Source organism: Theropithecus gelada, chromosome 8 (genome assembly GCF_003255815.1).
Source record: "Theropithecus gelada isolate Dixy chromosome 8, Tgel_1.0, whole genome shotgun sequence".
In the NCBI taxonomy this organism is placed as follows: domain Eukaryota; kingdom Metazoa; phylum Chordata; class Mammalia; order Primates; family Cercopithecidae; genus Theropithecus; species Theropithecus gelada.
The window spans coordinates 110,047,342-110,071,093 of record NC_037676.1 but is presented as its reverse complement, the minus strand read 5'-3'; the positions used below and the strand labels follow the sequence as shown (position 1 = coordinate 110,071,093).

The 23,752-nt window shown below is 38.2% G+C and overlaps 1 protein-coding gene across 2 annotated transcripts; it reads left to right on the top strand.

Annotated features, from left to right (window-relative positions):
* The first annotated feature begins 573 nt into the window (after positions 1 to 573).
* Positions 574 to 19,281, top strand: LOC112630113 (D-aminoacyl-tRNA deacylase 1-like). 2 transcript variants are annotated; one of them, XM_025394267.1, is made up of 2 exons: positions 574 to 601; positions 18,079 to 19,281. In XM_025394267.1, exons 1-2 carry the CDS (start codon positions 592 to 594, stop codon positions 18,723 to 18,725), a joined length of 657 nt encoding a protein of 218 aa, XP_025250052.1. In that variant the 5' UTR covers positions 574 to 591; the 3' UTR covers positions 18,726 to 19,281. The 2 variants fall into 2 exon arrangements, with proteins under 2 accessions (XP_025250052.1, XP_025250053.1); XM_025394268.1 differs by lacking the exon at positions 574 to 601 and having other exon boundaries at positions 18,026 to 19,281.
* Positions 19,282 to 23,752: the final 4,471 nt, after the last annotated feature.

The window sequence follows — 23,752 nt, the reverse complement described above, 5'->3', positions numbered from 1 at the left end:
CATCACCTCCTTCATGTGGTCTTACTGCTCTGACTTATCATCATTGATACCTTCCTCTGAATTTCTGCAGTGAATATAATTTGATACCTAGTAAAACTTTTAAATGCTTCAGCTTTTATATTCAATAATCTTATCTCACCAACCTAAGCTGTAAACTCTTTAAAGTGAGAGCTGTATGCTTTATGTTCTATCTTTTTCTTCTTCAGAATTGCAAATATTGTAGCAATTCAGTAAAGGTTTGGTTATTGGTTAATTGAAAGGATGTTAATCGTTCAATATTTGCTTCTGGATTTTTAAACAATTTATTTATTTATATATTTATGGAGACTGAGTTTCACTCTTTTCGTCAAGGCTGGAGTGTAGTGGCACGATCTCAGCTCACTGCAACCTCTGCCTCCCGGGTTCAAGCGATTCTCCTGCCTCAGCTTCCCAAATAGCTGGGATTACAGGTGTGTTCCACCACACTCAGCTGTACTAATTTTTATATTATTAGTAGAGACGGGGTTTCACCATGTTGGCCAGGCTGTTCTCGAACTCCTGACCTCAGGTAATCCACCTGCCTTGGCCTCCCAAAGTGCTGGAATTACAGTCATGAGCTACTGTGCCTGGCCTGATTTCTTTTCCTTTTTTTTTTTTTTTTGAGACAGTCTCCCTCTGTCGCTCAGGCTGGAGTGCAGTGGCGTGATCTCGGCTCTGCCTCCTGGGTTAAACCTATAGCACCTGCTATTTCCAGGCAGTCTGCCATGGAAGTACTAATAGGCCCAACCCTGCTTAGCTTCTGAGAGCAGGTGAGATCAGGCACGTTCAGGGTAGTATGGCTTTAATACCATAATAAGACCTTTCTTTTTTTAATTCTAAAATCTGAATCAGCCCAGAATCCCAAGAAGAAAGTTTTTGAGAGTCAGCTGAGATAATTTTTATATTTTTATATGATTTTTCAGTTATAATATTAAATTTTTCTAAAATATATGACTACTACACAATAAATTGCTTCCTATTATTTTTATAACCTAACTGTACTTACCTGGTCTTGCTCAATGTTTAAAAGGGATAGTAAAAAGGAACCAAGGCAATTTGTTTAAATTTACTTCATATTTATCAGATGAGTTCTCAATCCAGTGCAGTTTGCAAGGTGACACATGGTCAGTTAATGTTTTAATTAGGGAAGTAAAACTTCTGTATTAATTTTAAAAACCCTTCAATTTTGCAATTAACTAAAGGACTTGGGATGAATCGATATAGGTTTTCCCTCACAAAGAGGAAAAAAAGTGGGCTCACCCACATTTAATGATGAGCTATACTCAAAACGATACTGAGCCACTCTGAGCTCTTTCATACATGCATTCATTAAAATAAGTAAATTATCTTATCTGTATTCCTTTAATTCTGTGTTTATGTCTTCATGTATATCCTTCTGCCTTTCTCTTCTCCCTTCTCTGATTCTATCCCTGCCCCTTTGGTCCTGCCATCCTGTGTCTGTTCCTGAAAACAGAAGATGTTTTCTCCTGGATTTCTAGGCAAAATACTCCTGAAAGTTCTTAGTGTCCTCCACTTTGTTCTGAAATTATGTTATTAAGAGCTTACTGAACAAATCTCAACATTGATCAAATGGAAAAAGGAAGCACCACCACGTTACAGCTCCAAGCAAAACCACTTTATGAGTGTGTGGCTGGGGTACACGTTAATGGCACCAGTGCCCAGGTGGCCACATTTATATCCACCCTCTTGATCGGATAATACAGAGCAGGAGGATGAATTGGTAATGAACCAGGCTGAAAACAGATGGTGACTCCCTGTGTGTATGCTGCTGAAAACCTACAAAGGGAAAACATTAAATATGTGTCTTTAAATTTAAATTAGTGCATTTCAAAAACAGACAGTTGAGCTTTTGAAAATAGGCTGGCTGAATGTGTTTCATCTTATAGTTTTGAACTCTGATGTGTTTTGTGGGATAGTAACAGACAAAATGGATGGTATGTTAGTTACCCTTTCTTTACCTCCTCAATATCAGTGGTGTTCCACTGTAATTAGGTGCTTGTGTGTAGTTCTTTGTCATTAAAATTGCTACACCCTAATTAGGAAATTTAGAAAATTCAAAAGACCACCATCTAAAAATTGGCACCAATTATTAAATATATTTTCTCTGATTATATGATTTTTTTGGCTCCACAATACTGATTGAGTTTAGTGCTGAAATGGTTTGTTTTAAAACATGTTCTTGATGTTAGAACAAACAATATTTTATCAAAGTGAACTAAAATATATAACATTCTACTGGCTATATATATATATACTTGTGCTGTACTGGAGATATTTGGGTCTGAATCTATCCAGAAATTATTTCTTTGATTTATACTCAGTAACAAATAAAACTGGTACTCAAATGCCAATCTAAACACATCCCAGAATAATTTGGGGGGAAAGCTACCACAAACTCACCCTGTGATTCTGTGAGGGCCTTAGATGATTTAATATGAAACTACATAAAAATGAGTAGAGCTGAACGCTGGGTAAAGTTTACAGCAAGTCCACAATTTGGTCTGGACTCCCCAGACAATGGAGCTACAGGGCACTGGGGCCCAGATAAAAGAAGGGTAGGAGTGATTCACTCTCTACGTCACATCCCACATCTGCCCTGCATAAATCCCCAGGCTGTTATACCTGAGCAATTTCTTCTGTGTTCTTCCAGGTAAAACTCAAATTGTCCAAGATCAAGGCAGACTTAATTTACATCTCGGACATGTTTGGGTTTACCCAGAATGGCAGGATTTCTTAGCTGTGTCCAATCTATACTACTGTGTGGACCTTTTAAATATAATCTCACCATTTCTTTTTGGTTGGTATTGATGCTGCTGCTGCTGCTGCTGATGATGATTTGGGGAGAGATTATTATAACTTTTATTCCCCTTTTGTACAAAGATACTGAAATCTTTAATAAACGTCCTCATCCAGGAAATAAACTGAGTGGTGAATACTGCTGTAACCTAGGGAAAAAGGGGAAAGTGAGTTGCTAAAGGGGCCTTTTCATAGGGTCTTGGCTCTATTCTATTTCCTTCCAAATGCTCTAGTCCCTGCTTCTCTCCTTTTCTTTCACTTTTTGCTTGCACATAGGCAGTTTCAACTTGAGAAATACAATTTAGGGAAAATAAGACTCCATGATTTTTTATTGGAAATGATACGTTATTCACAGTAGAACAAACTAAAAAGAACAATAAAAATCCTTGCCCCTTGTCACTGTGGTAAATGTGTGAAATAACCAAAATTAAAGTTTTAAAGTGTTTGAAAGTCCCAGCAGCTAAAGGTGCAGTTGCATCAAGTCTACAACAGGCTAGGAGCATTGGTAAATTCATGATGGTGGTACTTCTGCTCTGCGGTTCAAAAAACCATTGGTTGCTCCTTTTACTAGACTGAAGAATTCATATATAGATTATATGATAAATTCTCTGAAGACAGGGCTCTTTGGTTTAAATCAGTTTTCCCAGATCACTTAATATAGTATTTTGCATATAATAAGTACTATTTCTATAGTGATTTACAGTGTCTAATGGATGTTTTTTGGTAACTTGGCCTCTATACAAATTGTGAGGTATAACAAGCAAGCAGTGTTATTACATTTTACACAACAGGCAATTGAGGTTGAGTGAGTGAGTTTATTCTAGTTCTACAGTTTTCTTTATACGAGGCTATATATAAATTAGTGTTTGCTCAACAATAACTGAACCTGAAATGGGTGGCCAAATGGTCTGTGAAAAGGCCTCACAATGTGTTTCCTCTGGGACTAAATTACTATCATAACTAAATGGAAGGCATGTTTCTATCGTCTCATTCAATGTTTTGACACCAAAATGTGGTTCTGCTTAATTTAAATAATTTCATCAAAAACATTTATAAAACATATTCTACTTTGAATGTCAAGCAATATGACCCTAATTAAGATAAATAAGACATGATTTTGTACATTCCTTATTCATTTTCAAAACACTTACGGTGTCTTACTGTATGCCAGGTCTTACCATGCATTTGGAGGAGAGATTCCAAAAAAAATACATAGTCCATGCCCTCAAGCAGCATCAAAGTAACTGAAACAGAGCTGCAAAGGCATACTTGGGCACTTGGAACACAAAATGCTAAAATAGAGATATGAACAAAATATTCTGCTACCATTTCTATTGTCAGTTTTTATCAATTCAGTAGTCACAGTCTTACAAATGTACTTTTGCAGGATTTGCCATTCTCACGCCCTCCTTCTAGGGAAGATTTGTTGTTTTACTACACCCCAAGGTGGTGCAATGTGGTTTGCAGAGCTGCATCGATATTGTTTGCCCACAATATGGATTCCCAAGCTATATTTTTTGAAAGACTGCTGTAGTGTAGGAAGCATATAACATGTTCAACATCATTGCTTTTGAAGATTCATGTATTATTACAACTCTTCTTGGAAATTTCAAATACAATTCAAGAGGTTTTACAGATCAAATGCAATCTTTGATATACATGCATGCAATTTGAGGTTAATATCTTTAATAAAGGTGAAAGTGTTCTTAAAATTATCAAAAACTAGTATTTTGACATTTTATGATTTTAAAATACAGAAATGCTAAAAAATGTATCTATACTGTCTTCTTCCAAAAGGCCATTACTTTTAACATTTTCATGTGTTTATTTTTACTTTTTAATGCATTAAAAATAGAGATCATACTGATTTAGATACAATTTATAATTATTTAGAAAACATATTGTATCAGACATTTACCAATATTATTAACGTGTAGATAGTATTTTAAAATAAAGGATAGTATTTTAAAATAAATCATTCATTTCTTACGTACTTAAACTGATTCCAATGTTTTTCTGTTAAGTGTCCATGTAGCTTAATCAATCCATGCACCAAACTGGACCTGGAATATAATTCCTTCCCTTAAATAACTCATCTCCAGTAGAGAAGATAAACATGTAAACGGGACCAACTATATAATTTGTGGAGCTCAGTACAAAGTAAAAATGCATAGCGAGCCCCTTCTTCAAAAATTAGGAAATTCAAGACAGCCACAGCATGCAATAAAATCAAGACTGGAGCCCTGTGAAGCATAGGCCTTGTGCAAATGCAAGGGTCACCAATCCAGGAAGCCAGTCCTGAACGTAAGCCTAATGTAAGTCAGTACAAGACGGTAAATGCCTCAATGGAAGTGTGTATTAAATTATAATAGGAACACAATGGAAGTGGTACTTCCATCTTGACAGTTCTAGCAGCTCTGCCAATTTGCATGATCAAGATAAACCTGACTCCTTTTAGCAAAAAAATGCAGACAATGACTTTAAAAATAGACTTAATTGCAAAAAAAAAAAAAAAAAAGAAATAGACTTATTTGGGCCTGCTATACCCTCTAGCCAGGTAATAGGTAGCAAGTATTATTTCAGAGACTGAATCCAACATTTGGAGGAGAGAAGAGAGTCATTTTCATATATGAAGAATAGTGAGGCAGACATAGGGGATGAACACCAAATGTTTGTAATTTTGTTCCCTAATTTATGGGAGCCAAGGAAACTCACATTGTACTTCTTTTCCCCTAACCCACACAAGACAATATAATTCTAAGAAAGCAAATGAAAAATATTCCAGCACAGGACATCAATCGTTTTTTACAATAAGAGTGAACAGACCAACAGACCTTTTGGCTTTTCTTATTTGGATTAACTTCAATGTCTAAAAGTTGCTAAGTAACACTTTTAATAATAAGAGATTTCAAGGCCAGGAAATTAATGGTCCATGACCCTATTTAAGAGAAATATTAGTGCATCGTAAGGCGAGATGGCTGAATACAGTAATGGGAACTTTGGGTAATACACTTAACCACTTTCATGTGCTACTTTTTCATTGCTGCTCACAGTCAATTTGGCAGGCACGATTTTTTTTATTAGACCATTTACTAAGATCATTTCATCATTATCTCAAGTTAGTTAATAATTACACTGGAAAATAATGATATAGAGAGAATAACCATTGTATAGTTGTGACTATTTTGAAACACAGTTGTTTCTAGATCTGATAAATATAAATGTTTAGAACACACTAAATACAATTTAACTTTTTCAATATGCATCTCATGGGCTCATTTCAGCAAAACCAAAGCAAATCAAACACACAAACACACACACACACACACACAAGCATACACACACACATACACAACCCTCTCACTAACCTTTCCCTGTGCTGGAAGTACTTATCCACTCTTCCTTGAACTTGAGCAACTCAGTGCTCCCTATGAAACTTAAGCCACAGTCTCAACCACCATACAAACAGGACATAACCTGGTGAGAGAACAATCTCCAAAGGTCTCCTGAAGACTAACTTTGGCGAAAATTGTGTCAAGTCTGAGCAAAAGGAAACTTCAAAGGAATAAACAGCTTCTGTGGATTAGTGGCCATAGGAGTTTTAAGGTTGAATAAAACCCTTGACTGGAATAAAATAAAAACTGACTTGGACTAATTTTGCTGAAAGTACAAAGGGTTTCAGGGGGAACATATCACCTTTTAAAACAAATGCTTAATTCCTTTATAAAAGACATTGAGTTTTTCATCTGAGAAACTTCTTCAAGGGGCAGGAGCAATTTACCTTCAAGCACTGGGAGTCAGGCCATTTGAAGTTACATGAAACTACTCATGGCCTCTGAGAGTGGAGACCTTGGAAAAGCTGGGGATATTTTAGGAAGCTCTGGAAGAAAATACTAGAGACACTTCTTTTGGCTAACATACGAAAAGCTAGGATTCCAGACCTAGCTTTTTTTCTTTGTTTCTTGAGGAAATGAAAAGTGCTTGCTCACAAATTACCTAAATCTTTAGCTTTACTGTTTCTGTGATAAACACAGAGGGTTGCTATTTAAAAGCGACTTTTTCTCCCTACCAAGATCTGGAGGAGAATGGCTGAGGATGATGGCATAGGGGACTCTGGTTATAAGTAAGTTATTCCCACGATGAACCTCAGGCTTCTCATCTGTGAAATGGTTTAATAACCTGTTGGGAGTGTTGAGAAATGCAGTGAGTTAATGTGTAAGGTAATTTCTACATAGCAAACATTTAATAAATATAAATAAAGGAATAAATACTTTTACAATACAGTACATTGTATATTATAATGTCAGAGAACCTTAAAGCAATGTCCAGCATTATGCGTGACTGATCAGGCTTCATAAGACATTTTTAGTGGGCGGGTCCTGACTCCCTCATCCCTGTAAAGCTTATGTTCAGGACCCCATATGTTGACAGACAGGTTCACCTCATAAGACCGTGGCTCCTGAGACAGCTGTGTGGAAGAACAGCCCTACCCTGACCCATTCTGTGACTGAAACCATCCATTCTCAATTTTCTCTGCAACCTCCCAGCATCAACTATCTTTTTTTGTCTGCTCAAGGGTAATAAAAGCTTCTTGATTGGTTCTGATCTCTCTCTTCAGACACTTCCACAAGACCCTAAATTTTACTCTTCCTATTATACTCTTCCTCAATGCACAGCCATAATTAAAGAAAAACTACTCCATGAATTGCTCTCAGTTTTCAAATTTGAAGAAAAGTTAATGACAAAGAGGAAAACAAGGTGTTTGGGAACGAGAGCAGTAAGAAAATTTTTTTTTTAAGATTTCGGAAAAGCTCAAGTATATCCTATCAAAACTTTAATACATTTAAAATTGGAGAAGATAAAAACGCGAGTTACTCTGATGTGAAAATGCTTTGAGGAAATGAACAAAAATTATTCGTAGAAGAGGAAACCCAAGTGACCACTAAACATGTGAAAAGATGCTCAACTCCACTGGTAATAAGGAAAACATAAATTCAAACCATATTGATGTACCATTTCACACCCTTTCATTTGAAAGCATTTTTATGTATGATTATGCCAGGAATTAGTGAGAATGTGGAAGATAGGAATTTATATGCTGCTGGTGGAAATTTATATTGCTATAAAGTTTTGGGGGAGCTATTTGGTGACATCTATAAAATGGAAATTTTGCATATTTGATGATGCAATAATTCCATTTCCAAGGATACTCCTGAGAGCCTCTCACACATGTACATGTGGCAGCCTGTATAGGAATGTTTACAGTGGTGTTATTGAAGCGTCATTGTTAAAAGTCTAACAACCACAGCAGAAATAAGTCATGGGATGCTCACATGATGGAAGAACATGAACAGAGGAGTGACCAAACTAGCTTTATAGTTATCAACAAGAATCTTATATACTTGTAGGAAAATCTGGTTTCCAGAATACCTAGAGTATGACATCATTTATATAAAGTTTAAAAACAAAAAGCAACATTGTATACATATGTAGTGTGTGTGTGTGTGTGTGTGTGTGTGTGTGTATACATAAATTAGAAAGAAATGCATAGGATTACTAGAAGCCAAAATCAAAACCGATATGGCTAGGTGGGAGATATAAGCATCAGGTACACAGCATATGTCAACTGTTGTTGATAATGCTTCATTTCTGAAGCTGGGTTTATTGTTTTATTATTTACACTTTTTGTTTCTGAAATATTTCATAATTTTTTTCTAAGACTTTGAAGTATAAGATACAAGAGGGGTTTGGCCAAGTCTAATTGGCTCTGAAGAACTAGACCCAGGATTCCAAAGAGAGGAAAAAAAGCTCCAGTTCCCAGAAACAATTATTGAGGACACCCCATAATAAAGGTCCTGACAAGCTTTCCTCCTTCTGCTTTACATTGTAAGTTATCACCTCTCGCAATTTCCTTTCTTATTCATTTTCACGGTTGTCCATGATCAGTGGACAATAAGCTATTCAGGTATTCAAAGTCTATGTCTGATTCATTGTCCTAGCCTCATGCTGTGGTCAGTGTTCAGCATATAGTGGGTGCTTAATACACTCTGGGTGAGTGAATGAACAGATAACAATATAGATGGGGCAATATGATAATATAGAGATGACCTCATTATTCATTGCTATGACTGTATTGATTTCAACATGTAAAAATCAGCACAGACAAGAAAAGGTAAATCAAAAATAGAATACTTGGGCTCAGTTGCAAAATGAAAGGGAGCTACATATTTGATTACAGGAGTTAAGGTAATTCCCTTCAAAGTGATAATTATGGGAGATGATTCTAATTTGAAACTGGTTTTCTAATTGGTGTTTGGCTTTCAGAAATCTCACAGGCCTTTAATTTATGTATATTTTGCTTAACTCTTCATAGCTCACCCCAACCACCAACAAACCCCTCAAATTCTTTTTTAAGATCGAGGAGGTGAGTCACATAAAGTCCAAGAATTACCAGCTACTATTCAGATCATTTTTTGTTATCCAAAATCTTAAAAAGATAAAATTATTAAAACATATAAAATAAAAGCATTAACATTATAAAAAGGGTTTTCTGCTAAAATATCACCTGCCAGGTCTTCCCTGACCATCCAATCTAAAATAGCAACCCTTCCCCCAATATTCCTGTCTATCTCGTTTTTCTGCTTTATTCTTCCTAATAATCACATAGAATCAATTTATCTCTGTGGTAAGCACATCATCCCCTCTCTTCATAAAATTTAATCTATGGACAGTTGTTGACTCCCTCATCTCTATAAGGGATGGGAACTTCACCTGCAAAGTTCACAGATATATCCCTAGGACCTGTAATAGTGCCTAGATGATAATAAGTCCCAAATAAATATATGTTGAATAAATGAATGAATAATTAAGTCCATATTACATTCATGGCAATAATCCTTAGCCAGATTTTTAATTTGAAATATGCAAGACTTCCTCTAAGACTGTATTAATTCACATGATCAGTGTATTCAAATACAGTGAACAGGAGGGATTTCTTCCCTTCCCTCCTTCCTTTCTCTTGCTTACTTTTTTTACAGCTATATTGAGATATAGTTGACATACAAAGAACTGCATATATTTAAAATGTATTTTGATAAAGTTTAACATATGTAAACACCCATAAAATCATCACTACAATCAAAATATTGAACATATCCATCACCTCCAAAAATTTCCTTGTAGCCCCTTGTAAACTTTCCTAGTACCCCTATCTGTCCTTAGGCAAACACTCATCTGGTTTCTGACACTACAGATTAGTTTCCATTTCTAGAATTTTATATAAATGGAAATATATGGTATATACTCTTTATATCTGTCTTCTTTCACTCAACATAATTAAGACTTATCAATAGACAGTAAATACTGGCAAACCAAATCCAGCAGCAGATCAAAAATCTTATCCACCACAATCAAGTTGGCTTCATCCCTGGGATGTAAGGCTGATTTAACATACGTGAATCAATAAACGTAATCCATCACGTAAACAGAACCAGTGACAAAAATCACATGATTTATTGATTACAATAGGTGCGGAAAAGGCCTTTGATAAAATTCAACACCCCTTTATCTTAAAAACTCTCAATAAACTAGGTATTGATGTAACATGTCTCAAAATAATAAGAGCTATTTATGACAAACCTATAGTCAATATAATATTGAATGGACAAAGCTGGAAGCATTCCTTCTGAAAACTGGTGTAAGACAAGGAAGCCCTCCTCCCACCACTCCTATTCAACATAGTATTGGAAGTTCTGGCTTAGACAATCAGGCAATAGAAAGAAAGGGTGTTCAAATAGGAAGAGAGGAAGTCAATTTGTCTCTGTTTGCAGATGACAAATAGAAAATCTAAATGATTTTGTATTTAGAAAACCCCATCATCTCAGCTCCAAAACTTCTTGAACTGATAACCAACTGCAGCAAAGTCTCAGGATACAAAATCAATGTACAAAAATCATAAGCATTCCTTTACACCAACAATAGACAAGCAGAGAGCCAAATCATGAATGAACTCCCATTCATAATCACTACAATGAGAATGAAATACCTAGGAATACAACTAACAAGGAATGTGAAACCCTTTCAAGGAGAACTACAAACCACTGCTCAGGGAAATAAGAGAGGAAACAAATAAATGGAAAAACATTCCATCCTCACAGATAGGAAGCATTAATATCGTGAAAATGGCCATACTGCCCAAAGTAATTTATTGATTCAATGCTATTCTCATCAAACCACCACTGACATTCTTCACAGAATTAGAAAAATCTATTTTAAATTTCATATGGAATCCAAGAAGACCCTGTATAGCCAAGACAATCCTAAGCAAAAAGAACAAAGCTGGAGGCATCATGCTACCTGACTTCAAACTATACTTCAAGGCTGCAGTAAGGAAAACAGCATGGTACTGGTACCAAGACAGACATATAGAACAGTGGAGCAGAAAAGAGACCTCAGAAATAACACCACACATCTACAACCATCTGATCTTTGACAAACCTGACAAAAACAAACAATGGGGGAAAGATCTCCTATTCCGTAAATGGTCCTGGGAAAACTGGCTAGCCATATGCAGAAACTGAAACTGGATCTCTTCCTTGCACTGTATACAAAAATTAACTCAAGATGGATTAAAGACTTAAATGTAAAACCCAAAACCATAAAACCCCTAGAAGAAAACCTAGGCAACATCTTCAGGACACAGGGATGGGCAAATATTTCATGACAAAAATGCTAAAAGCAATTGCAACAAAAGCCAAAATTGACAAATGGGATCTAATTAAACTAAAGAACTTTTGCACAGCAAAAGAAACTATCAGAGTGAGCAGGAAACCTACAAAATGGGAAATATTTTTTGCAATTTACCCATCTGACAAAGGTCTAATATCCAGAATCTATAAGAAACTTAAACATATTTGCAAAAAAAGACAACCCCATCAAAAAGTGGGCAAAGAATGTGAACAGATATTTCTCAAAAGAAAACATTTACATGGCCAATAAACATGTGAAAAGAAGCTCAACATCACCGATAATCAGAGAAATGCAAATCAAAACCACAATGAGATAACATCTCACACCAGTCAGAATGGCAATTATTAAAAAGTCAGGAAACAATAGATGCTGGTGAGGCTGTGGAGTAATATGAATGCTTTTACACTGTTGGTGGGGATGTAAATTAGTTTAACCATTGTGGAAGACAGTATGGCGATTTCTCAAGGATCTAGAACCAAAAATACCATTTGACCCAGAAATCCCATTACTGGGTATATACCCAAAGTAACAAAAATCATTGTATTATAAAGACACACGTACATGTATGTTTACTGCTGCACTATTTACAGTAGCAAAGACATGGAACCAACCCAAATGCCCATCAATGGTAGACTGGATAAATAAAATGTGGTACATATACACCATGGAATACTATGCAGCCACAAAAAGGAATGAGATCATGTCCTTTGCAGGGACATGGATGAACCTGGAAGCCATCATCCTCAGCAAACTAACACAGGAACAGAAAAACAAACACCGCATGTTCTCACTCATAAGTGGGAGTGAACAACGAGAACACATGGACACTAGGGGGAACAACATACACCAGAGCCTATTGGGTGGTGGTGAGTGGAGGGAACTTAGAGGACAGGTCAACAGATGCAGCAAACCATCATGGCACACATACACCTATGTAATAAACCTGCACGTTCTGCACATGTATCCGTTTTTCTTTTCAGAATAAAGAAAAAAAACCCCAATTTTTAAATAATACTTATCTATGTTGTCATATGTATAATTAGTTCATTACTTTTTATTGCTGTATAGTATTCCACATTTGAATATACCACAATTTGTTTATCTATTCACCAGTTTAGGGGCATTTGGGTCATTTCCGGTATTGGACTTCTTAAAAAAGCTGCTATGAACATGTGTGTATAAGTCTTTGAGAGGACATATGCTTTCCTTTCTCTTGGGGAGATTCCTAGGAGTGGAAGGATTAAGTTGCATGGTAGATGTACGTTAAGGATTTTTACAAACTGACAAGCTATTTTCCAAAGTAATGGTACCATTTTACATCCATGCCAGAAATATATGAGTTCCAGTTTATTCACATCCTCACTAACATGTGATATAGTCAGTCCTTTTAATTGTAGACATTCTAATATATATGTAGGATATATGATCATGTTTTAATTTATATGCTGTTAGCATATTTTCATCTCTTATTTGCTATTATGTCACCTTTGGTGAAGTATCTGTTCAAATATTTTGCCTATTTAAAAAACTGGATTGTTTGTTTTCTATTAGTTGTAAGAGTTCTTTATGTAGTCTGGACACAATTGCTTAATAAGATATGTCATTTGCCACTCTACTCTCCCCATCTGTGGCTGTCTTTTCATTCTTTTAGCAATGCCTTCACAGCAAAAGATTAGGATTTCTTTATCGAACAAATTTACTCAACGCAACATTCTGTGTCATGGGGGCTTGTTGTACAGATTATTTCATCAACCAGATACTAACCCTAGTACCCAATAGTTATTTTTCTGATCCTCTGCCTCCTCCCACCCTCCACCCTCAAGTAGACTCCAGGGTCTGTTGTTTACCTTTTTGTATCCATGTGTTCTTATCATTAAGCTCCCACTTATAAGTGAGATCGTATGGTATTTGGTTTTCTGTTCCTGTGTTAGTTGCTAAGGATGATGGCCTCTAGCTCCACCCATGTTCCCACAAGGGAGATGATCTCATTCCTTTTTATGGCTGTATTGTATTCCACGGTATATGTGCCACTTTTTCTTTATTCAGTCTACCACTGATGAACATTTAGGTTGATTCCATGTCTTTGCTATTGTGAATAGCACTGCAATAAACATACATGTTCATGTGTCTTTATGACAAAACAACGTATATTCCTCTGAGTATATACCCACTAATGGGATTGCTGGGTCAAATGGTACTTCTGTTTTTAGTTCTTTGAGAAATTGTCACATTGTTTTTCACAATGGTTGAATTTATTTACACTCCCACCAACAGTGTATAAGCATTTCTTTTCCCCTGAAACCTTGCCAACATCTGTTATTATCCGACTTTTTACTAATAGCCATTCTGACTGGTGTGAGATGGTATCTTACTAATCAGAGAAATGACTTGCATTTCTCTAATGATCAGTGATATTGAGCTTTTTTTCATTTGCTTGTTGGCTGCATTGTATGTCTTTTCTTGAAAAGCATCTGTTCATGTTCTTTGCCCACTTTTTAATGGGGTTGTTTTTCTTCTTACAAATTTAAGTTCCTTATAGAGGCTGGATATTTGACGTTTGTCAGGTACATAGTTTGCAAATACTTTCTGCGATTCTGTAAGTTCTCTGTTAACTGTTGATAGTTTCTTTTGCTCTTCAGAAGCTCTTAAGTTTAATTAGATCCCATTTGTCAATTTTTGCTTTTGTTTCCATTGCTTTTGGAGTCTTTGTATGAAATCCTTGCCAGCCCCTATGTACAGAGTGATATTGCCTAGATTGTTTTCCAGGGTTTTTATAGTTTGGGGTTTTACATTTAAGTCTTTTATCTATCTTGAGTTGATTTTTGTATATGGTGTAAGGAAGAGGTCCAGTTTCAGTCTTCTACATATGGTTAGCCGGTTATCCCATTTTTGAATAGGGACTCCTTTCCCCACTGCTTATTTTTGACAGCTTTGTGAAAGGTCAGATGATTGTAGGGGTGTGGCCTTATTTCTGGGCTCTCTATAAGAGAGCATTAGAAATATCAAGGCAACTGATTTGATGATTGACCAATTCTAAATGCTTGAGAGACATTGTACATCAATGGAGGCTACAAGATTTTGTGCCAAAATTACGGAGAGAATAAAATAGTGCTACTGATACTTAGTTTTAAGTTAAGGACAAGTTTGAATAAATAATTTTGGGAAGGCAGCAGGACGTCCAAATGGAAATGACCAATAGGTATGCTAAGTATGACTGGCTTGCAGTCATACTTAGGAGTCATTTGCTTATGAGTCATCATCATCAAAAAGGTGAGTCTGTGAGTAGATACATTTTTTAAAATACATGGAAGAAATGCTGAGCAGAAAATAAACACTGGGAAAAGGACGTAGGATTGTCATTCCGTAGAAGCACTGAGTTTAAGGTAACTAAATTATTTTAATCTCTTCTGCAATTGGAAAAAAGTAAAACCTTATATCTGCCGTGGTCGTTAAGTATTTGGTTAACAAATGAAGTATTTGTATGTTTTTAAGGTAGCCTAATTCACTGTCTGATAATTCAAACAATTGGGAAAAGCCTTTCTTGTACTGAGCCTGATATGAACAAACTATTATCTTTGACCTTGATTTCAGCTGCTGGCACAGAGTAGGCACTCAGGCAATGTTAGCTAGATGACCAGATGGTTCTTCCTGTGTTCTCAGCCAATTCAGTTAGTCTACTCTCTTCCATGTGTGAGCCAGATGGCTGAACTGTTACATAAATTTTTAGCTGTATAAACAAAAGTAACTTAAATCATTGTAATTATCTAATGTGTACGCCCCTTGTCTTTTTATTTTATAAGGTAAATATTCTAGATTTACAAAGCAAATTCTCCAATGATATGATATTCAGACAGAGATATTTTGAAGAGGATAAAGAAAGAAATACATCACATGGCTCAGTTCTCAGTAAGAGTAGGTGAAGTTATTTGTTCGGTTTGAAATTATTGAGGAAAGTGAAGGTTTGGTATAGTGTCTATGGAGGAAGGTACTTAAGCCAGCAAAAGATGTATAAAAAGATTGTGGAATATCAGCTAAACTGTACATATCATGGATTTTCAGGGGGCCAGTTAAGCAGACATTGTAGAGAGTATGTAAGATGTGGAACTGAACTGTTGAACCATGAAAGCTTTCCCTTCTCAGGTTTCTTCATATCAAAATCCCATCTATTGTTCTTTTATCCTGTCAGTTAATTAATAGGTTATGCTAGCCATGAATGGATCACTATACTGTGTAAAGCCAGGAACTGCATCCCTGGTAAGGAATGATTTATATATTCCTGGGTTTATGTTTCTATAAAGCAGAAGATATTTGATCACCAGAATCTTCCATCTTCATGTAGGAATGGCCACAAACAAACTATCTTCTTGGATAGTTTCTGCTACTTTGAAATATTTCCTGTCTTGGGAAAGGAGATGGACAAAAAAATCATGGCTTACATTTACAGTTTCCCTTCTGGCTAATACTAATATGTCACAGTGATTAAGAGCATGGGCTTGGGAGTCAAAGACATCCGTGTTTAAATTCTGGTTTTGCTGCTTTCTAGTTTCTGTGAACAATACTAAATTACTTAACATGTCTGATTACTCAATTTTCATCTAAAGTGAGAATGTAATATTTAATTTGTCAGGTTGTTATAAGAATTAAATGAAACAATGCATGTAAAGTGCTCAGGCTCATTGGCTAGAACAATGAATAAAAACCAAAACAATTGTTACTGGGTTTCTGGCCTGCCAGAATTCCTGACCTTATTACATGGGAGATTTATTTTCTCTCATTGTTGCTCTAAGGGATGCTCCTGATCTTGAGATTTATAAATTATATAAACAATTATTGTTCAGAATAGCAAGACACTTTAGGTATTGTAGATAACTATCATTTGAGGAGTCTTAAGTTTGTTCTTGGCTAGCCTGGCATGTGGCAGAGGTTTACGAGAGAGAAATCGGGGAATAAAACAGAAATGGGTATACACAAACATTAACGAGAAACTGAGTTTACCCAAGGTTGCAGACAAAAGCAGCTGCAAAATTGCAGACTTCCTCGCTTTCACAACTACCTGCCCTTGCAAGTTCTGAGATTCTCTCTAAATTTCTACAGACAAGAGACCAGAGCAGAAAAGCATGTGTTTGGAGGAATGTACAGGTATGAAACTCTCTGAAAGAGAGAATGAGGCCAGATGGAGCTGACATTCACACACACAGTGCTGAGACATTCCTCAAGCTTTGGGGAGAAGTATGAATGAAGAATGGGTAAAGAAATGGTAGAACATTTCTTCCCAATTCATCTGAGGGGATAGGAATTCTTGTTTTATTGGCCCATGCAGAAATGCAGATAATTTGAAGGGATGTCTTCTCCCACGCTCATATGATCAAATGAGGCTGACTCAGAAGGAGGAAGAGACTCCTTTCATTTTCTGATTCTGTTCCTTGATCCTATCTGGAAAAGACATGGCCATGTCTGTTCATTTAAGTATTAACTGTGGTTGCTTTCAGATTGCAACAGCAGCCATTGTGACAGAGAACATATGGCCCACAAAGCCACAAAACATTCCACTATCTGTCCTTTTATAAAAAACAATTGCAGATCCTTGATCTGGATCAATCACCCAGGCAGCAGTGGGATATCCTTTTCTTTCTGTTTGTCAAGTAGCATAAGAGGCCCCAAATGGCAAGGGATCGGTCTCAGCTCCCAATTCAATGCAACGGTTGCTATGTCCCATTGTGAAAGCAATTCTTAGGGAGCTAAATTCTCCAACCAGCAATACGCAGAATTTTGGAAACAGGAATGAATTTTTGCAAGTAGGTAATAAGGTGTAATAATGGAAGATGTCACCTCTATATCAACCCCTTGGTTTCCAGACCCATGTGTTCTGTGGGAGTAGCAGCATCTCATATCAGTCCCTCTCAGAGTTTATGCTGCGCCCCAACCTTGTAAGGTCTTAACCATCAGCTGGCACCATAATTAATTCTTTGATAAATCTCGTTTTATGTGGGCAATGACCTACATGGTTAGAATAGTGAGCTCCACGAGGACCAGCCCACTGGCCCACTTCTTTTGGTGAAAGATGGGTGTCTTGCTCAAGGTATGTCATGCAGAAAACTCTAACAGGAGAAGTTAGGCATGTTATTTTCAGCAGAAGTCTTGGGTGGTGAGGTAAGGCAAACCCAAATGCCTAAGTATGTATTTCATAAAGACAAATCATGGTTTCTTTTATGAAGGTAGGACTGCAACATAATCAGCATTCTACCAGATAGCTGGCTGGCACTCCAGGGATTCAGTGCTGGTTTCTACAGAATATTGACTACCCAGAAGAAGGAATAACCTGACCAGCCTTGGTGAGAGCAATCTATGTTGCATAAAACACATTTCTGCTTTTGTGACCACATTGTTCACTAATCTACTGATCAAGCATTAGGGAGACTGGGAAAAAGAATGACGTGGCGGAGCCGCCCTCAGAGTCGCGAGGCCGGACGCAGCGCGGCGCGGCCCCACTCGCAGCAGCCGCAGCCGCAGCCATGAAGGCCGTGTTGCAGAGCGTCACCCGGGCCAGCGTCACAGTTGGAGGAGAGCAGATTAGTGCCATTGGAAGGGGCATATGTGTGTTGCTGAGTATTTCCCTGGAGGATACGCAGAAGGAACTGGAGCACATGGTCCGAAAGATTCTAAACCTGCGTGTGTTTGACGATGACAGGGGGAAGCACTGGTCTAAGAGTGTGATGGACAAACAGTACGAGATTCTGTGTGTCAGCCAGTTTACCCTCCAGTGTGTCCTGAAGGGAAACAAGCCTGATTTCTACCTAGCAATGCCCACGGAGCAGGCAGAGGGCTTTTACAACAGCTTCCTGGAGCAGCTGCCTAAAACATACAGGCCGGGGCTTATCAAAGATGGCACGTTTGGGGCCTACATGCAGGTGTACATTCAGAATGATGGGCCTGTGACCACAGAGCTGGAATCGCCAGCTCCCGGCACTGCTACCTCTGATCCAAAGCAGCTGTCAAAGCCTGAAAAACAGCAGCAGAGAAAAGAAAAGACCAGAGCTAAGGGACCTTCTGAATCAACCAAGGAAAGAAACACTCCCCGAAAAGAAGACCGCAGTGCCAGCAGCGGGGCCGAGGGTGACGTGTCCTCTGCATGGGAACTGTAGCTCAGGAGGTAGAATTCAGTGTGTTATCATTGGGCAGAACTGGATCCTGAAAAATTCAAGATGCTAAGCACCTACACTACTTTAAGAATTTGGAACTGAAACATGAAGAGGAAGACAGAAATAAGAAGTTGGGAACCTGAATAGCTCTGCCAAAAACACCAAAGGGCCGTTTTGTCATTTTCTGTTGTTGCTGTGTGGAATGAGGCAGTGGGCACTGCCGGTGGGCCGGGGTGAGTGCGCACGTGGTAGAAGGCATGCGCTTGTGCCCCCCCCACAGAAAGGCTTTGTTGGTTTCTACTGCATCTTGGCTTGCTTTTGGAACAGGCTGGCCTAGCATCATTTGTCATCAAGTCCACTGTGGTGTATTCTGCGTTTCCATGGCGGGGGTTCTCCAACACACTCACACTGTCCATGTTCTTTTCATTGCTGATTCATAAGCCAGGTCCCTTGTTGAAGTGTCAAGAGAGTAATCATCAGTGATAATGTATTGTGTGAGACCTTTGCATCTTGTACATTTTCTCTTTTTTCTAAAAATAAATAATAATAAAATCCTAAATCTCAACAAACCACAAAAAAATAAAAATAAAAAGAATGACTTAATATACATGAGATGAATCATCCTGTTCCTGTTATTGAGAGACTGTTCTACAGAGGGAAGCTTCAGTGAACATTCACACATATTATTCTTTAATCCTGGGCCTATTCTGAAGGGGCTATCCACATGAACCTTCCCCAAATCTCTTTCTCACTAATGTGCAAAAATCCTTCCTTCTGAGTCTCTGTATGTCCAAACTGTGCCTAAGGATCACTACCAATCTATACCTTAGGTCATCTGTCCTCCAAGGCAAACTGGACAACCAATGTACCTACAGTCCTCATTTTTCATAGTGCTGAGATACATGGATTTCAATGATCATGTTTAATTAAATAATATCACTACCTTAACAACACAGTTCAAATTTTAGTAACCATAGTATGTTAACTGTGAAAGGTTAAATGAAGCACAAACTTCACTGCCATTTTTTAGTCCACATATCACTTTGTAAACAACGAATGCAGATCCTGGGAACAGACGGTGGATAGGAGACAGGGCTAATGTGCAGCGAGTTACCACTTGGGTGGACAGACCAGTGTGTAGAGAGTCACAATGCAAACCTTTGCTCCAAGAACCAGCACAGGAACACACTGGGAAAACCAGAAGAATTCACAGATCCTTTGAAAGAAGCTGCATGCCACTGCAAATTCCATGAGACAAGTGAAAAATGGAGAGCTCCCAAAGTGTGAGCGGTGGGAGAAGCTGCCTCCAAACACACATTCCCACTGGGAAATCTGAAAATCCAGATCACAGCAGAAGGTTTTAACCTTACCTGGAGCTGAAATGGATGAAATATAGAAGTAAAAGCAGTAGCACTTATAGGCACTCCCATTCTCCAGCTGGAGCCCAGGGAAGCCATTCCTGAATGTATGAAACAGGGGCCCTTGGGGAAGGCAGGCAGTGGAATTAGGGAGGGGTCAGAGGGTATAAGATATTTCAAACTAAATTTTACAATAATTTTGATTGGGCACAAGTGGGTTGGGAGGAGCAGCGGAGGAAACAAGAACTGCTTCAGGTAGGGACAGGAGCCACAGCCAACACTGTGGGCAGATGCAGGAGAGGTAAGGCCTGAAAACCGAGTTTGCTTGCTCAGCAGGGAAGCCCATAACCTGAGACAAAAAAAAGGCCTGAGTTCTGCCTGCCAGCCGTTCAGGCTACCTGGATCTCAACTCAGTGCTGTTAGTGGGGCACTGTGGGAGTGAGACTGGCCTTACCAATTGAGTGGGAGCTGGGTGAGATCTCTTGCTATCAGCTATCCCTAACTTCTCTGGTGAACTATATGGCACAGGAGAAGCAGATATAATCCTCTCTGGAACATAACCCCATTGACGTGAGAACTATCTCCTCATCCTCCACAGTGGCCATGGCAAGCTTGGCCCAAGGGGAGTCTGAGCTCAGACCTGCATACCCTGCCCCACCCTGATGGTATTTCTCTACCAACTCTCGTAGCTGAACACAAGAGTCATACACTCTTGGGAGCTTTATGGCTCTGCCCATCACCAGAGAAACCAGAATACCTTTCTTGGCCAAATTAGGGCAAGCTTATATCCCACTGCTAATAGCACAGCTGGTGCTCTCTTGCAAGTGCCACCTTCTGGCTGTAGGCCAACCAACCCAGGCCATTACAGCAACTCATGACAGAATAGCCATGCCCCTAGGAAGGAGAAAACAGCAACTAATACCACTGCCTGCAACATCCTTGCTAACCAGAGGTCCTGAGTCTGTCCATGTGACAACTTCACTGCTAGCATAAACAGCAGTTAAGAAAGCCAGCACCATAAACATACCTGCAATCAAGGATTCTCACAGAATCTACTTCATTCCCCTCCCACCGCCACCAGAGCAGATGCTGGTATTTATGGTTGAAAGACCTGAAGATGGATCAGATCACATCACAGGACTCTTTGTAGACAATCCCCAACACCAACCTGGAGCCTGGCAGCCCCACGGGATGGCTATACCCAGAAAAGCAATAACAATCACTGCAGTCTGGCTCTCAGGAAGCCCCATCCATGGGGGGAAGGATGAGAGCACCACCTCAAGGGATAACCCTGTGGGACAACAGAATCTGAACAGCAGGCCCTGAGTTCCATATCTTTCCACTAGTGGGTAGTTTCTCATAGCAGAGACACAATTGTAGCACTGGAAGCAGTAGGGAAAGTCTGCACCTATGCTCCAACAGGCAGGCAGCCTCTGTGATTGTGAAGGGCCTTGGGGAAGGGGTCCTTATTCTCCTCTGGCACTCCATGGCAGACACAGCTGGGGCCTCCTCCACAGGAATCCAGCGTGGAGGCACCTATAAACAAATATCCTCTCAGACCATAGTGGAATGAAACTGGAAAGTTTCCAAAGGAAAGTTCCAAAAGGAACACTCAAAACTATACAAAATATATGGAAATTAAATATTCTACTCTTGAGTGATCTTTGGGTCAATGATTACATCAAGATGGAAATTTAAAAATCCCTTGAACAGAATAACAGTGACACAACTTATTGAAACCTCTGAGATACAGCAAAAGTGTTGCTAAGAGAAAAGTTCAGAGTATTAACTGCCTACATCAAAAAATCTGAAAGAACACAGCTAGACAATCTAACATCACATGCCAAGGAACTAGAAAACACATAAAAAACCAACAAACCCAGCAGAATAAAAGAAATAACAAGGATCGGAGCAGAACTAAATAAAATTGGGACAAACAAAAAACTACAAACAACAAAAGAAACAAAATGCTGGTTATGTTTTGGAGGCCAACCAACTCGCAGATGCATAGACCATTAGTGAGATTAACCAAGAAAATAAGAGAATGTCCATATAAGCTTGTTTAGAAATGAAATGGGAGATATTACAATTACAACTGATACCACAGAAATACAAAATATCATTCAAGGTGGTACGACTTGGCTGTGTCCCCACCCAACTCTCATGTTGAATTGTATTTTCCAGAATTGACAGGTGTGGGAGGGACCCGGTGGGAGGTAATTGGATCATGGGGTAAGTTACCTCCATGCTGTTTTTGTGATAGTGAATGAGTTTTCCATGAGATCTGGTAGCTTTATAAGGGGCTTCCCCGCACCTTCACTCTGCACTCCTTTTTGCTGCCGCCATATGAAGGAGGATGTGGTTGCTTCCCCTTCCACGATGATTGTAAGTTTCCTGAGGCCTTCCCAACCATGCTGAACTGTAACTTAAGCCTCTTTCCTTTATAAATTACCCAGTACTGGATATGTCTTTATTAGCACGTAATAACAGGCTAATACACAAGGCTATTACTAACACCTTCATGCACACAAACTAGGAAATCTAGAGGACATCAATAAATTCCTGAAAATATAAAACACTCCTAGATTAAATCAAGAAGAAATAGGAACTCTGAACAATAACAAGTAGCAAGATTGAAACAGTAATAAGACAAATTGCCAACAAAAACAGTTCAGAACCAGATGAATTAATAGCTGAATTCTATCAGACATTCAAAGAAGAACTGGTACCAATCCTGCTGAAACTATTTCAAAAGATAGAGAAAGACGGAATTCTCCCTAAATCATTCTATGAAGCCAGCATCACCCTAATACTAAAACTAGGAAAGAACATAACAAAAAAGAAAACTACAGACCAATAGCCCTGATGAACATAGATGCAAAAATCTTCAACAAAATACTAGCTAACCAAATTCAACAGCGTATCAAAAAGATAATACAGCATGATCAAGTGGGTTTCATTCACATCAAGGATGCAGGGATGGTTTAACCTATGCAAGTCGATAAATGTGATACGTCAGATAAACAGAATTAAAAACAAAAATCTCACAACCACCATAATAGATGCGAAAAAAAGCATTTGACAAAATCCAGCAACCCTTTATGATAAAAACCCCTCAGTAAAATTGGCATATAAAGGACATACATACCTCAGGTAATAAAAGCTATCTATGACAAGCCCACAGCCAACATACTAAATGGGGATAAGTTAAAAACATTCCCCCTGAGAATGGAGCAACACAAGGATGACCACTTTCACCACTTCTATTCACCATAGTACTGGAAATTCTAGGCAGAGTGATCAGACAAGAGAAAGAAATAAAAGGCATCCTAATCAGTAAAGGGTAAGTCCAACTATCACTGTTCACTGATGATATGATCATATACCTAGAAAACCCTAAAGATTTATCCAAAAAGCTCCTAGATTTGATAAATGAATTCAGTAAAGTTTCAGGATACAAAATCAATGTGCACAAATCAGTAGCACTGCTATACACCAACAACACCCAAGTTGAGAATCAAGTCAAGAACTCAATACCTTTCATAACAGCTGAAGAAAAAAAAAGTACTTAGGAGTGTACCCAGCCAAAAAGATGGAACATTTCTACAAGAAAAACTATAAAACACTGCAGAAAGAAATCATAGATGACAGAAACAAATGGAAACACATCCC